General features: G+C 39.3%; 1 protein-coding gene across 4 annotated transcripts in view; it reads right to left on the bottom strand.

Moving 5' to 3' along the window:
* Nucleotides 1-935: 935 nt before the first annotated feature.
* LOC143038501 (sphingomyelin synthase-related protein 1-like) overlaps nt 936-18,835 on the bottom strand; it is a 67,673-nt gene continuing 49,773 nt past the window's right edge. For 3 of the 4 annotated variants that reach the window (XM_076207750.1, XM_076207749.1, XM_076207748.1), the window contains 3 exons: nt 15,402-15,519; nt 4,093-4,243; nt 936-1,312 (listed from right to left, as the gene is read on the bottom strand). In XM_076207750.1, the coding sequence (XP_076063865.1) occupies nt 936-1,312; nt 4,093-4,243; nt 15,402-15,519 (646 nt within the window). The remainder of the gene's footprint in view (nt 1,313-4,092; nt 4,244-15,401; nt 15,520-18,835) is intronic. The other variant, XM_076207751.1, reaches the window with a different exon arrangement.

Raw genomic sequence — 18,835 nt, 5'->3', positions numbered from 1 at the left:
AATTTCCTTTATAATTTCTGGTTCATCTTCCTGGACTAATTTTAATAAACTGCTTACCCTTTCATTTTCCTCCTTGATTCTTGCGGTTCTATCTGGGTTATGTTTCTCTTCCATTCCTAATATAATTATACATTTCTTTTTGTCAGCTAATTCTCTTACTATATTCTCCTTCTGTCTCATCACTTTAATAACTGAGTCTTCATTATGTTCTTTCAATTGCTGTTTGACTATGTCAGTGAATGAAACCTTATTCCCTTCTTGAGTTATTCTCCAATTTTTAGCTTCTGTAGCTATTTTCTCACTGTTTTCATTACTATTCTTCTTCAATTTCTCATTCTCCTCCTTTACATTTCCTAACTGTCTTTTTAGGTCCTCTACTTCTTCAGTTAAGTTTCTGTTAGTCTTCTCTAGTTGTTCCAATCTTTCAATTCTTTGTAGAATGGAGCCTACATTACCTAACTTACGTTCCAAGTCCTCGATCACCTTATCAACTCTCTCCTCTAGTCTTATCAGTCTGGGGGGGGTTGTGTCCCCCCCACCCTCTTTAAATCCCTGGAACATATTCTCGTCACTTTCTACTGTATTTCTCCTCTCTATACTTCTAATCTTTACATTTTTATTTGCCATTTCGTCATCCGGTGGTCGTTTCATGTTGATCTTCCGCCCGTCTGCCTGGGCCAAGTCCTCCACATCCTCATTATCTTCCATTTCCCCAGTAATCCCTCCCCCTCTCCTCTTTCCTTACTTTCCCACTACCTCACGAGCAATTCCCCCCCCCTGCAAATACAAAAAGGCACTTCTCTTTGCGTTGGTATCCTCAATCTGCACTTTTCTTCAGAGCGTTCGTCAAGCCGTCCGTTCGTTGAAAGTGTGTGTGTGTGTGTGTGTGTGTGTGTGTGTGTGTGTGTGTGTGCATTTATGTTCATGTGCATGTTTTAATTCCTTTTCTTTTTCCTTGTACCCCATAGCCACTGATACACAATCTTGAAGGGCCAAATTACCAGTGTAGTCCAAAACCAAACCATATTTTCCTTCTTAAGAGGATTGGAGTATGCATTGGGGACAATGCCATCAATGTTAGCTTCAAAATAGCTGAACATTGGGAACCATATTTTTGTGCGCATGACATCACGCTGATGTAATGCGCGATTGTTGGCAAGGGAGTGGTAGTAGAGGAACATCCGTGAAGAGATGTAGAAAGCAATAAACACGTCAATTGAGTAATGTTCATGAGCAGCAAGTATGAAGAATATGCCAAAGAGGTTGAACACCCACGACGCAATGTGGAGCCAGTACATACGCCGAGGGGTATCTGTAATCATAAACATACAAGATATTAAATATACTACAGGGTTTATATTCACTTATAAATGTAGCAAGTAGCAAATATACCAAAATACCTATGGACTAGAACCGCACATCATTTGTCTATTTCAGGGTAAAATCTCTACTCCTAGAGGAATGATGCTACTTCTGCACTATGCTATTCCCTTTAAACTGTTCTTTATCACTTCTTTGACTGCACATTTTCTTTTCCCCTGTGTCCCTTGTGGGAAAGGGAGGAAAGAATTCTGTCACTGTGATACCTATGTGAGTTGTAAAAGGAGTCAAAGCAGGTCAGACTAAAGGGAATAAGTATCCTACTCTCTGTATACTTATCCTATGAGAAATCAAGGCATAAGTAAACGTGTTGGCAAGCTACCTTCCATATAAGGAGGAAGAGGCCCTTGGTATGTACTCATAATATATATATATATAAATGTATATATACATAGCACTAACACAGAATAGGCCTGGCCACAGATTCAAACTGCCCCAGATGCAACCACCACACAGAAGACGCAGAACACCTCGTACTATCATGCCCCACACTATACGAGTAAATCCCCATTTACAACACAATATTTCTTCACTAAGTGACTTATGGTCCTGACCAGAGGCTATGGGTCCTCTACAAGAGACCTAGGGGATTGAACTGATACATATATATATACATATATATATATATATACATACATACATACATATACCAAGGCTTTTTCCCCCTTCCAAGGGAGGTAGCCAAAAAGGGAAAGGCATAAAAACACTCCCACCCATTTCATCCCCAAATACACTCCACACCCCTCCCACCCTTCCTCTCATCTGAGCACCTCCTGGATGACGGGTCATCCCTGCACCCCGCCCACCGCCCTGGGTCAGAAGCAGTGTCGCAAGACACAGTACATCCACAGCAAGGCCGCTTCATTTAATCGGCGACCCCCCCTCTCCGTCCCCCTTTGCATATAAGGAGAGGACGGGGAGAAATCCCTTCGGGCTGCGTCAAAATTTACTCACACATACTACCCCACCCCCCACCCCCTGCCCATTTCTCCTCATGCAGTCACAATATATATATATATATATATATATACATATATATATACACATATATATATATATATACATATATATATATATATATATATATATATATATATATATATATATACACACACACACATTTATCTTTTTTTCACAATCAATCTCTTCCTTTTAACACTCATCTGTACCACAACCATGCACATTTAATAACCCATCCCTTCTCTCCTCCACACCTCATATCTCACTCTATCCATTCCTGTAACACCCACTATACTTCTCAAACACATTTAAACTTCTCCTTTCTGCCTCTCTTAAATTCCAAGTCTCTACCCTACACAATATTGCAGGCACAATTATTCCTTTATACAGTCTTTTCTTCCCAGATACCTATTTCTCATGGCTTTCCCCCCCAAGATATTTACCTGTTTCCCTCACTCTACAGTTTACCTCCATCCCCACAATCTTCATTCCTTGCTACATGTGACTGTCCACTTCCTCTAGCCTCCCTCCTTTACCTTCAACTTACTGTCATCCTCACCCCTTGTACATCTGATCACCTTGGATTCACCCACATTTACCTTCAACTTCCTATCATATACCTTCCCAAACTCCATCACTAACTGCTCAGACCCTCTTCTGACCCAACCATAAGTGTAGTATCATCAGCAAACAACTGGCTCACCTTTTACTTTCCTCCACATTCTCTAACAATCTCCAATCCTCTGGCCATCACCTTTGCATTTCCCTTCTCTAAACCCACAAAAGCCCCAAAGACATCCTTTTGACATAAACTTATCTCAAATTTTTGTGGTAAGGCTTACCACAAAAATTTGATCCATGCAAACTCTATCTTTCCTTAATTCACTGTTCCTCACCAATTGCTCCCTCTGTTCGATTCCTAATCCTTTCAATTACTACCCTCCTATATGCCTTTCCAACCATAAAAAATCTAAAACTACTATAATTTTCAGTCACATGTCCCATTTTTCTTTGTAAAATGGAACTACACAAGCACTACTCCAATCCTTCAGCACACTCCCTTCATTTAGGCACATATTAGGCAGACATAATCCTGGCACAAAAATCCCTCTCACAAGAAGTAAGAACCACATTTACTTGCATTCAGGATACCATACAGCATTAAAACAGTTAACCAACACTAAACAGACCTAGCAACAGAATCAAACTAAGATGGAACCACCACACAGAAGACAAAGAGCACCTCATTCTACCATGTCCCACACTAATAATCTAGACACTAACACAGTATTTCTTCCTTGAGTGACTTATGGGCTTACCTGGTGGCTGTAGCCTGAAACCTGGGAGCCATGGGTCTCCTGTAACAGAGACCTGGGGGCAATGGACTGAGTGACTGGTTTGTGTCATAACCCACTCACACTGAGGGGTAAACAGTAGCAGCAATAACAACAATGACAACAACTCTTTTGTGTCATTCCCTGATGACATACTGTCTGTTTTTGGATGAAACTTTATGCACACCTTTGTATGACACCTCATCTTGCACTGCCCAACCCAAGTACCCAGACAACAATACACTGTTTCTTCATTGAGACTTATGGGCCAATTCAATGACTGTTGCCAGTTACCTGAGAGCCATGGTTCTTCTGCAAGAGACCTGGGGCAATAAGTTGATTGACTGATGTCAGCCCTGTTATACATCACCTAATTTTCTACTTGAAATTTTTTATATTACACCATGTAAAAACTTACACTCTGTGATGAAGAAATTCAGCATAGTGAGTGCTGAGGTGTGCCCACTGAACATGTAGTCCCCACATGTTCGAACACCTTTGATGCTTAGCCCTCCACCTCTCCAGATGACCCATGCCTGGTGGAACTTTGTCATGAGATCACTCTGGCTCTGCAATCCAAGACCAAGTAAGAGTATTATTATTATTTTTTTCCTTTCCTCAGTTACTTTCTCCCAGTGCACCCTTGGTTATTGCCTTAATCTTAAGATTCTTCTTATTCTCTATCATTAATGATTTTCATTCGTTCAAAATCCTGACCACAAACTCTAATGGTTTCACTCACACCATTCATCCATCTCCTTCATGGGTTAACCTTTGCTTTTGCACATAATTAATTCATCTTCCTTGTACCTAATTCCACTCATTCTCATTAGAAGATGCATAAAGAGTGTGGACAGAAGTAGATGGATTGATCTTGTGTGGAAGATCAAGAATGAAGTGGAGGGATGGGTGAAGGGGGCATTGGATGCATGAGTCATGTGTTAAACAAAGAAGATCATTCAATCAATCCATTTCCACTGGTCTCTCTTGCACAAGACCTGCAGCCTCCAGGCAACTGGGAACAGCCTCCTGGTGGGACTGTACGTCACTTAGAAAAGTGATATTATGTTGCTGTCTGGCTGTTGTTAGTGTGGAGCATTGAAGTATGAGGTGTTATGTCTTCAGTGTGGTGGTTTCATCTGGGCCAGTTTGAATCTATGGCCAGGTCTATTCTGTGTTCCTAATGTCTTCTGCAATTTCTCTTTATTATTCTGTCATAATGCTGTATGGCGTCCTGAGTGCAGGCATGCCAGTGTGGTGCTTCTCAGATGTGGAAGGGTTTTCTGAAGGGCAACCCCAATATAAGCCCATTTTTTTTTTTTTTTTTTTTTTTTTTTTTTTTTTTTTTGTGGTGGTGTCTAGATCTTTTTCTGCCACAGATCACAGTTAAAGCAAAGCCTTGGTGCACTGCCTTTGACCCAAGCATTGTGGTGCAAGACAAAGACGAACCTTCATACAAATGGTGTTAAGATGGTAGGGACAACAAATAGGTTTTGGATGAACAAGGATGGGTGATGAGTGGATGTATACTTTGACTTGATCAACCCTATCACAAGAGGGAAATGGCCTTTTGGTGTATGTCTGTATCTATTCTCATAACATGACCATACTATCTCAGATTGACTTATTCTATTCTGTCTCCTGTGGATGTGCTGTGTCTTGCGACACTGCTTCTGACCCAGGGCAGTGGACAAGGTGCAGAGATGACCCGTCATCCAGGAGGTGCTAAGATAAGAGGGAGGGTGGAGGGGGTGTGGAGTGTATTTAGGGATGGAATGGGTGGGAATGATTTTATGCCTTTTCCTTTTTGGCTACCTCCCTTGTAAGGGGTAAAAAGCCTTGGTATATGTATGTATGTATGTCTCCTGATCACATCTGTACCTCACTTTCACAAGTCAGCAACACTTGAGACAAGAATTGATTGAGTTACCTCCACATCCACTCTTTGATCACTTCATATGGAATAATTAAAACCCTTCATGTCAAAAAATCACATGGCCCAGACGGAATTGCAAACTGGATACTGAAAGAATGTATGGAAGAATTAACTAACAAAATATATAATATAATTAAATTCTCACTTAAAGAAGGAAAAGTGCCATTAGACTGGAAGAAGGCAAACATTGTACCAATTTATGAGGGAGGTGATAAGGAAGATCCATACTGTGCTTTTCTGGACCTGCAAAAGGCATTTGATAAGGTACCACATAGGAAACTTATAAAGAAGATAGAGTCAAAAAGTGACATCAGAGGAAAATTATTGGAATGGATGAAAGACTTCCTGATTGGGAGGAAAATGAGAGTTGTAATTAGAGAAAAATTCTCCAACTGGGAAGAAGTAAAAAGCAGTGTCCCACAAGGATCAGTACTGTCCCCGATCATGTTCGCCATATATATTGACATGAATGAAGGTGTGGAGTGCTATATGAATTTCTTTGCAGATGATGCAAAATTACTAAAGAGGGTAAAAACGGAAGAGGACTGCATCTCATTGCAACTAGATCTGGACACGATCTGGAATTGGACTCAAAAGTGGGAAGTAAAATCTAATATAAAGAAATGCAGTATAATGGAATTTGGAAAGAGTAAAAACAGAATATCAAAAGATTACAGAATTGGGGAAGAAAAAGTAAAAAAAGTAAACTCAAAAAAAGATCTTGGAGTGATGATTGGAAAGGACATGAAACCAGATAAGCATATAAAATATTCGGAGATACCTACAACTTATTGAGGTCAATCAAAGTGGGATTTGCTTATTTGGATTAAGAAATGATAAAGAAAATACTAACTATACTAATAAGACCAAAACTTGATTACACAGCATCACTTTGGACACCCAGTACCAAAAAGAATATTAAGAAACTAGAAAGAATACAAAGAGTGACAACCAAACTAGCACCGACTCTCGCCGAACTAACATATGAGCAAAGACTGTCCAAACTGAATCTACAGACTTTGGAACAAAGAAGAGAAAGAGGAGATTTGTTGACTATCTACAGAATAGTGAAAGAAATGGAAGTATTAGACAGGAACGACTTGTTAGTGTGGGACAACGGTAAAACGAGAGGACACGGAAAAAAACTGAAAAAGGACAGTTATAGAAAAAACTTGAAAAGGAACAGCTTCCCACACAAAGCAATAAATACATGGAACAAATTAGACAACGAAACAGTATGTGCAAACACTATACAAGATTTTAAGATAAAACTTGATGCAGAGAGATACAAAGACGGGTCACCACAAGCATAACTCCCTTCTCGTATATTACAACTAGGTAAATACAACTGTGTAAGTTTCATGCAGTCAATACTGTGCACTGATGGTGTAATTGGATGCATGGTGGCCCAAGATTCACTTAGTTATGGGTTTAAATCCTACACTCCTCTTCGATTCCCAGCAGTTACTATTATACTTCTATTATCCCTCCTTTGTGCAGCCTTCCTCCAACTCTTTGATACACTATTGTCTCCATGACAGAAGTGCAAGTTATTGACAATGAAATACTTCTTTCTACTGTTCTTATCTATTCTTTACCACTTATGACTCCACACCTTCAACATAATGTTGTTCCCAAGGATAGAACCACTATCTATTGCTGACAAAATACTAATATAGTGATACCTTGAGATACGAAATTAATTTGTTCCGTGATTGCCGCTGTATGTCAAAAAAAATTGTATCTCAAAACAATTATTTCCATTTAAATTATTGGAATTAGAATTAATCCCTTCCAGTGATACGAAATTACCCCAAAACAAACTTAAATTGCACAAAACAAGCACAATTTATAGATAATTACATGAGTAATAACACACAAGAGAGTGAAAATAGAAGAAGTTTGCAGATTGTTACAAGATGACCTACATAAAGTATGGGAATGGAGTCAGAAATATGAAATAAATTTCAATATCAAGAAATGTAGCATAATGGAGTTCAGAAAAGGCAAAAATAGAGTTTTGGGAAAATATATAATTGGAGACAAAGAAGTAAAGAAAGTTAACTCAGAGAGGGACCTAGGAATAATCATCTCAAGTGACTTGACACCTGACAAACATGTAAACAAGATATTTGGAGAGACTTACAACTTAAGATCAATGAAGGTGGAATTTGACTACATGGATGAAGAGATGGTTAAGAAATTAATTGTTACATTGATAAGACCGAAACTAGAATATGCTATATCAATTTGGGCACCTAGCACAAAGAAAAACACAAAGAAATTAGAAAGAATCCAAAGAGCGGTGACTAAGATGGCACCTACACTTTCAAATTTGACATACGAACAAAGACTGGAGAAATTACAATTGACAGCGTTAGAGCAGAGACGGGAGAGAGGCGACTTGTTGACCATTTTCAGAATTATGAAAGGAATGAAAGTTCTTGATAGAGATGATCTTTTAAAATGGGACCAAAGAGAAACAAGAGGACATGCAAAGAATCTAAAGAAAGACAGCTATAGAAGAGACCTGAAAAAGAACAGTTTCCCACACAGAGTGATTGACGTCTGGAACAAATTGAACAGTGAAACAGTTACTGCCAGAACTATACACGAATTCAAAAGCAAACTAGATGAAGAGAGATACAAAAACGGGTCAAAACAAGCATAGCGCTAGTCCTGTAAAATACAGTACAGTCAGTCCTCGATCTATACGAGTTTACTTTATACGAAATCAGAGTTATACGGTGTCCAAAAATAGGGGTTATTCATCACATTGTACTAATTCCTCAGAAATATACGGTTTCAAGAAAGTTAAAATTAGTGCAGCAATTTAGTTTATGGGGTTGGGTATTCATTCCTTATTTTATACGATTTTTGCTTTATACGGTCCCTTCTGGAACGCATCTACCGTATAAATCGAGGACTACCTGTACTAGGTAAATACAAAGACAGTTACAGAAGAGACATGAAAAAGAACAGTTTTCCGCACAGAGTGATCAATGTTTGGAACGGGCTGAACAGTGAAACAGTAAATGCTAGAACTATACACGAGTTCAAAACAAAACTGGACGTGGAGAGATACGAAAAACGGGTCACAATGAGCATAGCTCCCGTCCTGTAAAATACAACTAGGTAAATACACAATGATAAAATAATAAATAACAATGATATACATACATATACCAAAGGCTTTTTCCCCCTTACAAGGGAGGTAGCCAAAAGAGAAAAAGGCATAAAAACCATTCCCACCCATTCCATCCCTAAATACACTAGCAATAATAACAATGATAAATGTTATTCATCATATCATACCATGGAGAAGGTAATAGTGGCGAATGGAAGTGTGAGGGAGAGAGGGCAACATGAGCTAGCATACGACGTACACACACGTACAGTGGGGAATGTTAAACACACAATTAAACATTATTAACACATACACATTAATACAAATGAAATGAAAATGACTAATATTTTTTTCCTCTTTTATATGATTAAAAACAATGCTAAACCAATTTTTTTGGCTTTTCAATTTAATTTTCTTTTTTGCTTTTCTTTTTTTGGGGCTTTTCAATTTAATCTTTTATCATCACTTTCACATCTGGCCCTTTTGACCTTACCTTCATTACCTTCACTGTGTGGTCGCTTTAAGAGAAAATGATCACGAGTGGTCTGTTTCTGCCTCTTTTTTAATATGTTGCAAAAATGTGAAAGGCACATATCATTAAATAAGGCACTTGCTCTCCCTGTAGACAATTTTTCAGGGTGTTTTTTCTCTATAAAATCAGACACTTCTTGCCACTTGGCAAGGATATCACGAATTTCACGTGAAGTTAGCACTTCCTCCTCACTGCTGAGTTCCAGCATCACCTCTGAGTGGGTCATCTCCTGTTACTCCTTCAGCTCCTCTGTCATGAGTTCTTCAGCATGTTCCTCAACAAGATCAGCAACATCTGTCTCGTCTACCTCCAGCCCCATGGAACGACCAATGGACACAATCTCCTCTTCAACAGGTGGTTCTGGTGATTGTTCGAATCCCTCAAAGTCTTGCTCTGCAACACCAGGCCATAGCTTTTTCCAGGCCGAGTTCAAGGTTCTCCCGGTAACCCCTTGCCATGAAAGAGCTACGAGTCTTAGGACAGATTACGATGTTGTAATGGTCTTTCCAAAATTCACATAATGTTAGGCTGGTGTGTTCGCTAACTTCAAAGCAACATTTGAAGAGCTGCTTTGTGAACAGTTTCTTAAAATTAGAGATGACTCGTTGGTCCATGGGCTCAAAGATAGACGTATTTGTGGGCAGATACACAACGTTTATGAATTTTAATTCATCTAAGATGTCATCCTCAAGGCCTGGAGGATGACCAGGAGCATTATCCAAGAGAAGGAGACACTTAAGTGGGCGACCATTCTCCGTTAAGTATTTCTTGACAGCAGGGCCAAAAACTAAGTTCTTCCTCTCTATAAAAAACTGGCGGGTCACCCATGCCTTACTATTTGCTTGCCACATAACTTGTAATTTGTCTTCCAAAACTTTATGAGCTTTAAAGGCCCTGGGGTTTTCAGAAAGGTACACAATTATTGGCTTAACTTTACAGTCACTGCTAATGTTAGTGCAAAGGGCAAGAGTAAGCCTATCTTTCATAGGCTTGTGGCCGGGTAAGCTCTTTTCTTCCATGGTGATAAACAGGTGCCTAGGCATTTTTTTCCAAAACAGCCCATTTCATCGCAGTTGAAAATTTGCTGCGGTATGTATCCTTCTTGAGCTACAATAGATTGAAAAGTCTTTATGAAGTCTTTAGCCGTTTTAACATCTGCACTGGAGGCTTCTCCATGCCTAATTACAGAGTGAATGCCAGTTATTTTTTTTTTTTTTAATTTTCAAACCATCCACATACATACATACACATACCAAAGGCTTTTTCCCCTTACATGGGGGGTGGCCAAAAAGAAAAAGGCATAGAAATCACTCCCACCCATTTCATTTCCCATATATTCCACTCCCCTCCACCCTCCTCCCTCCCTCCTATCTTAGCACCTCCTGGGTGATGGGTCATCCCTGCATCCTGTCCACTGCCCTGGGTCAGAAGCAGTGTCGCAAGACACAGCACATCCACGACTGCCTTTAAATTCCTCACCAACAGTACCTTCCGATGGTTCTCCCTCCTTCTTAGCTGCATCACATTTAAGTTCTTGGAAAATAGCAATAGCCTTTTCTGAGATTATTGTTTCCATAACAGAGTCACCAGCCAACTCCTCTTTAATCCATATTAAAAGTAGGCACTCCATCTCATTATGTAGGTCTGTTCTAAGCTTCAAAAAATGTTGACACCTTTGGAAGACTGCACCTTCTTTATTACATCTTTCTGCTTAATGATCATGGATATTGTTGATGCATTGCATTCATATTGTTTGGCCAAGTCACTCACTCACACAGCACACTCATGTTTTGCAATTATTTCATATTTTACCTCCATCGAGTTTTTTTTTTTTTTTTTTTACTATCCATGTCCTTACTTTTGGGACCCATGTTTATACACAAAAATCAAAATAATAATACACAAAACAGGCACAAACACGATGAACAGAGAAGATGAAAATGAGAAGACAACACACAAACTGAAGCATCGGAAGTCATTGGGAGCCGAGCGAACAGTCTGCCACCTACCACTGGTGTTTCAAATTACAGGTAAACGTCGACTTACGATGGCATTAGGTTTCGATAGAGCCATCGTAAGACGATCTCATCGTAAGTCGATCCCCACTCTGTTCCGTGGTCACTGTACCTAGCCTACCTGTATATTAACCACCAGAGATACTAGATATAGCCTATTAAACATGTACAGTAGTTTATTTAATTATTTTTATCCTTTTTACCATATTCAAACACTATAATATGTATTTTCAGTACGGAACTTAAATCTCGCGGGCAGCAGCCAATGCCAGCCGTACGACGTGACGTAATAATACTCGCATCATAAAATATAGTCACCGCTTATATCGATCGTTCTCTCTTTCACCCGCGAATTTTGAAAACCACAGAGAATGGGATTTAGGGCACATTTGAGAGAATGTAAAAACACAGGGGCGACTACAATAAATATAATCAAGACGCCGATATGGCAGCGTCGCGAATCCACTTGCTCCTCATGACGCCTACGTGTGCGGCACCGTATGGAGGGGGTTAAATTATCATATCGTCGTCGTCGTCGTCATCGTAAAGTCGAACAATCGTAAGTCGCGGCCATCGTAAGTCGACGTTTACCTGTATTGTGCATCACCACATTGTATCTCAAAATTTTTGTCATATGTTAGGGTGTAAATTTAAAAAAATTCTACATTGTATCTTATATTTTTTGTATATTTAGAGTGATCACATCTCAAGGTATCACTGTAAATGGCAAGTAGATCTCCTATTTTTCCTTTTTTGTTCCAGGCTTGGTAGTTCCAGTTTGGACAATCTTTGTTTGTATGTCAATTTTGAAAGTGTTGGTGCCATCTTTGTTGTTGCTCTTTGGATTCTTTCTAATTTCTTTATATTCTTTTTTGTGCTGGGTGTCCATAGTGTTGCAGCGTACTCCAATCTTGGTCTTATCAGTGTGACTAATATTTTCTTTACCATTACCTCATCCAAGTAGTTAAAGGCCACCTTTATTGATCTTAGTAAATTGTAGGTTTCTCTGACTGTTTTGTTAATATGCTTGTTTGGTGACATGTCTTTGTTAATAATTACTCCTAGGTCCTTTTCTGAGCTAACTTTTTTACTTCCTTTGTATCAATTTCATATTGCCCTGATATTCTATCTTTACTTTTTCCAAACTCCATTATACTTCATTTCTTGATGTTGAAATTTACTTCCCACTTTTGGCTCCATTCCCACACTTTGTCCAGGTCTCTCTGTAGTGATTCACAGTCTTTTTCTGTACTTACTTTCTTTAGTAGTTTCGTGTCATCTGCAAAGAAGTTCATATAACACACTACACCTTCATCCGTGTCATTTATATATATGGTATCAGTCCTCAAAACCTCCCATAGATTTCTCTGGGTAGAAACTTTGGACTGTTGTCTGTGTTGTGTCACTGGCTGAAAGTTGTAGGGAGAGAAAAACAGTTCTCAATTTTCAGCTCTCCATGTGTGAAAAAGTGTAAGAAATACAACTGAAGTTTGTAAGAGACCTTGGACCCAGTCTGGAGGCCACATGTCAATACCTTAGGGCTGCACCTCCTGATGAAGGTGAGAGGGTTGACACATTTTGAAAATGAGCATCTTCACTGTCCATCTCTCAGGACACCCATCTGCAGGTGACCATCACTAGTCTCAATTGAGAGGATTAGGAGAAGAACAGAGGGAATAATTGGTGAGGAACAGTGTGAGTTTAGGAAACATAGATAGTGCGTGGATGCATGGATAAAATTTTATGAGGTAAGGCAGATAAGCGAGAAATTTTTGGCAAATAGTAAGGATGTTTTTGGAGCTTTTACAGATCTGGAGAAAGCTTATGACTGGGTAGACAGGAGGGTATTGTAGACATATGAGATATGGGGGAAGTTGTTAGTGGCAACCACAAACTTTTATATGATAGAACTTGTGTTTGGGTTGGGAATGGTAAGAGTGGCTTGAGGTGAAGGTGGGATTGCACCAGGGTTATGTTATGTCACCATGGCTGTTCAATGTGTACATAGATGGGGTAGTACGGGAAGCATATGTGATGGTGATAGGCTGAGGATTGATGACAATTGGAGTATAGGGATGTGGGGAGTAAGTCACTTAGTTGCTGATGACACTGTGGTTGTGGACAGATCAGAGGAAGGTCTTACAGTTAGTGATAGAGTTCAGGAAGGTATTTGATAGGGAGTTGAAGGTAAATGTGGGTAAAGTAAGGTGATGAGATGTCCAAAGGTTGAGGGAAACAATGGACTGGAGGTCAATTTTAAAGGAGAGAAGCTAAAGGAAATGGATAACTAAGTATTTGGAGTCACATGCAACAGGGAACGGAGAAGTAGGGTGGAGGTAAATTGTAAAGTATGGGAAGCAAGTAAATGTCTTTGGGGAATGAGAAGTGTCATGAGAAACAGATATCTAGGGATGACTATGCCTGCAATACTGTATGGGCAAAGGCTTTGAATGTGAGGATGAGTCTGAGATGGAGTATATGAGATGTATGGTTGGGGTTACAATGTTGGGTAGCGTGAGATATGAGAATGTGATGTGGAGAGCAGAGGGTGGAAAGAAACTGGCAGATAGAGTTGATTAAAGAATAATGAGATGGTTTGGGCATGTGGAAATAATGAGAGAAGAAAGACAAGCAAAAGGAGTGTGGAAGGCAGAGGTGGAGGGGGCGAACTTGATAGGCAGACCAAGAATGGGATTGGTGGATTGGGTGAAGGAGGCTTTGAGTACAAGTGGAATGTCTGTTGAGTGGGAAAGGGAGAGGGCAGGAGATAGGTGTAATTGAAATATGGATGATAAACTGATATGGCCCAAGTTGATTTCTCATCTTCTTTTTTATTTGTGAAGGGATGAGGAGAGAGGGTTGCCAAATAAATGAAGCTGTGGGGGTAAGCCAGCTTCAGCTGTCAGGTCCTGCTGTGGATGAGGCTTTGAGCAAAAGGGGTATGTCTGATGTGCAAGGAAAGAAGTGAAAGAACACAAAATCTCCTAAGTGAGTGACTTGTGGGCTGAACCACCTTGGCTAGTTACCTGGGGATTGCAAGTCTCCTGCAAGAGATAACTGGGATAATGTTTTGCCTGATTGAACTAACTGGGATTTCAAAATAAAGAGCACTTATGTCAAGCACTGATGTGTTAGTGGTTATAAGATGAATAACTCAAAAGGAATTTCCACAGTATTCTTTGCTATGCAACTTCTTACCAACCTGTTAAGTTTGGGCTACAGCTGAATTCTATCTCTTCTTGTTCTCCCAAACTTCAATGACATCTATGAGAAGGTACATCATCTCCTCTAAGTTCAATTATTGGCCTTAGGTCAAAAGATCCTTGTGATATTTAGCCAAAGACTAAGGCCTTAGGTCAAAAGATCCTTGTGATATTAAGCCAATGACTCAGTATCCCAGGAAGTACAACATGTCCCTAGAATGCCTTTATCTACGATCTCTGAAGTCAATAGTGTATCAGTTTAGGTCATTATCAGCACAGGTGTTCAAAACCTTGATGACACTTTCCAAGGATGCCTGAGGTCAATGCCTTAGCAAGTCATTATTTCAACTATGCAGGTAGTATAAGGTCAATACCTCTACTGACCTTCCAATATTACTTTCCAAATCTGCTGGTGCATACCTCTTTGCACTAATACATTGTTCTGAGTGCCTGGAGAAGGGTTGGCAATACCATTCCACATGATATTATCACCATGATATCTAGTATCACTAATGTTACAGGCAAAACATCATAAGTCAGGGGTTTCCATACCTGTAAGTCTAATCAATCCATCTCTTTTGCAGGAGACTCATGGCTCCCAAGTAATCAACAACAGCCACTGGATTGGTCTACAAGAGATACTGAGTTGGTGTCTAGGTAAGGCTAGAGTAGAGAAGTGAAGGATGAGATATTCTGTGTCTTCTGTGTGGTGACTGCATTTGGGGCAATGTGGCCAGTCCTATTTTGTGTTAGTATTTTGTACTATTTCAATGCTGGTTGGTAGCCAGAATGCTGTCAAGCCAGTGTGGTCTTCTGCCTGTTGTGGGAGTGATTTCTCAGTTGGGCTGATCTCTGGGGGAACTGGGTGGAGTATGGAGTTTCGCACAGGGGAAAAATATGCAGGGTAACCTTACCCGAGGAGCACATTCAAGATGAGTGCCTGGGACGGAAAGACTTGTGATAAACATGGTGGCACACCGTAGTAAGAACACTGAGCCAGAAAGTGCCATGAATCTCCGTAGGGCAATAGATCTGTGAAAACAAATTGAACATAGTTAAGGATAGCACAACAGTATTTTCATTAGACAAACTATGTGACCCAATATATCAAAAGTGATTTAGCAGTAAATAATTCATACCATTCTATCAAGTGAAGATCTAGATGCAAGTAATACCCATTATATCTAGAAGCAAGTAATATCATAAAGAGATCTAAAAGAGATCTATAAAAACATAACATTACTGACAATTTCAGTGATAGGAAGATAGTATACAGTACAAATGTTACATGATAATGAACAAATTAAAATCCAAATAAATATAACAGGATCTTTAATTAATGTGAGTGATATGAATTATGGAGAAGACAGATTTACCACTCACTTTACCTTGAAAATTACCGTGATAAAAGATACAAGACCAACAAAATGTGGTAAAACCAGAATTAACTGTAATTTAAAGGGTAATTTCTATGCATGTTGTGTCACTCATATTAAGCAAGAATAATGACTAAATACACGAGAACACAATACAGAAGAAAGATGAAAATCACCGAGATAGGCAAATATATATTTATATACACACACACAGATATATATATATATATATATATATATATATATGAGAATTAGGGGAGCAGGTTTTCTTGTATGCACAGAGTTGAAAATGACAGCATTCTCACAGTTATTCAACTTTTTTTTATAAAGTTTTCCAAAGTTCTTATAAATCTTCTTGGATTAGGGGGATGAACAGATATCAAATCACCTAATGTAGCCATGTGATATATTTTTTTTGTCTTGTCATCACAGGGACATTATCGGAATTACATCTGTAACAATGAATTTACAAAAGTAAAATATTACCAAAATCAAATTACCTATATTTTGACAAAGATAATATCACATACAACATAGGGTATTTACAGTGTACCCTTGTCAATTTTTGACAGTTTATATACTAATGTTGACCTCACTGGCTAAGCTCTCCCTGGCTGGTTACACACTGAGGTTATGGGTGGTGTTTGGAGGAGGTGTAGCAGTTGGGGGTGGTGACCTCTTCACATTAAAGCGTAGCGGAAAGTTAGAGACAGTTATTGTTGATGTCAGATCAGCTTGTATATTGATTAATGGGGAATTCTCTCAGATTAATGATGGTTCCAAGATTTGCAATCTCCAGAAGTCCCCACTGCTAGCAATTATTTTGGTGTTACTTATCAACTCTTCTCTACTTATATCTTTATTATAGTGTTGCTTCAAATGTTGCTTTATTGCATTATGTAAAGATAACCTTCTACATGAAGAATATCTAGTATGATCTATGTATGTATTAACGTGGGGCGCACAGTCCTTAGTATGACAATGAAATTGGTACACTACCTTTATCCTAGATATAGTTTTAGTGGGGCTATCTAATTTGTTTTAAATCACTAAGGAGCAGGACTTTGGGGTGTTATAATAGCAAAGTAACCTTATTTCTTCATTCTCATTAATTGTTTTAAAGTTCTTTTTAACATTATCTAATATATGATTGAAAAGAACTGTAAAACAATTAATGAGATTGAAGAAATAATGTTACTTTGCTATTACAACAGTACTAAATCCTCCTTAGTGATTAAAAACAAATTGTATAGCCCCACTAAGACTATATCTAGAACAAATGTAGTGTACCAATTCCACTGTTATACCAAGGACTGTGCCCCCCCACATTAGTACATACACAAGTCATTGTAGATGTTCTTTAAGTAGAGGGTCATCTTTACATATGCAGTCTGGTGCAATAAACATATGAAACAATATCATAAAGATACAAGTAGAGCTAATAAGTAACACCAAAATAATTGCTCTTTTGGGGATTGCAAATCTTGGAACCATTATTAATCCGAGAGAATTTCCCATCAATCAATATACAAGTTGATCTGACATCAACAATAAGTCTCTGAAACTCTGCACTATGCCTTAATGTGAAGAGGTCACCACACCCCCTCCACACATCACCCATGACCTCAGTGTGCAACCAGCCTGGGAGAGCTTAGCTGGTGAGGAAATTAGTATGTAAACTGTCAAAAACTGGTGAGGGTACACATTTCACATTGTAAGTACCCTATGTCATGTGTAATATTGTCTTTGTCAAAATATAGGTTATTTAATTTTGATAATATTTTACATACATATACCAACGGCATTTTCCCCTTTACCAGGGAGGTATCCAAAGTCTAAGGCATAAATGCACTCCCACCTTTTCATCCCCACATACTCTACTTCCATTCACCACCCCTCCCTCCCTCTTTTCTTGACTCCTGGATGACATATCATCCCTGCATCTGGCCCTCTGCCCTGGGTCAGAAGCAATGTTGCAACACACAACACATCCACAGCAAGGCCACTCCATTCAACTAGCACCCCCCACCTTTCTGTTCCCCCCACACAGAAAAAGAGAAGATGGGGAGAAATCCTTTTAGGCTATGTCAAAATATCATTCATGCATACTCCCTAACTCCCCATCCCCAACCACTCCCATGCATCACTGCATCATCCACACACAACTATTCCCCATTCACCCCTATCTTCTGTCTTTTCCCTTCCTTTCTCAACAGACATTTCTCTCTTTCCCAATGCCCCTTTTACCCCATCCATTCATCTCATACTTGGTTGCAACCTCATCTGCACTCCTGCCACCTCTGCCTTCCACACCTCTTTTACTAGTCTTTCTTCACTCATTCTTTCCATGTGTCCAAACCATCCCAATAGTTTTTCATCAACCATATCTCCCAACTCCTTTTCTACCCATGCTCTCCTCATCACCTCCTTGTTTCTCACTTCTTCATTCCTAATTCTAACACAGGTTCTACTACTCTTGTTAAAACTCTGGACAGCTTTCCTCCTATCCCATATAACTACAATACCTCCCACAGTGCCTTCCTGTCTACCCTGTCGTAAGACTTTCCAAATCCATAAAGGCCCAAAACACATCCTTGCCTTTTCCTAAAGCTTTCTCACATACGAGTATTTGCCTTCCACAAAAATCTGATCCATACAACCCCTATCTGTCCTAAACCCTCACTGTTCCTCACTAATTATTCCCTCTGTTCCTCTCCTAATCCTCTCAATCAAAACCTTCCCATTAGCCTCCCCAACTACACTTAAAATCATCCCTCTGAAACTACTACACTCACACGTGTCCCCTTTCCCAGTACTCTACACTCTTTTAGACAATCATTAAACAACCTCACCAACCAGTCCACCATCACTGTACCTCCCATTTTTAGACTCTGTGCATGACACCCATCTAACTCAGGTGTCTTACCTGCTCTCTTGATTCTAATAACTGCTTCACCTCATCTTTCCTTATT

The sequence above is a fragment of the Oratosquilla oratoria genome, chromosome 24 (genome assembly GCF_046742065.1).
Source record: "Oratosquilla oratoria isolate Oo_2021 chromosome 24, ASM4674206v1, whole genome shotgun sequence".
NCBI lineage: Eukaryota > Metazoa > Arthropoda > Malacostraca > Stomatopoda > Squillidae > Oratosquilla > Oratosquilla oratoria.
Note: the sequence above shows the minus strand (reverse complement) of the source record. Positions and strands in the feature narration are given on the sequence as shown.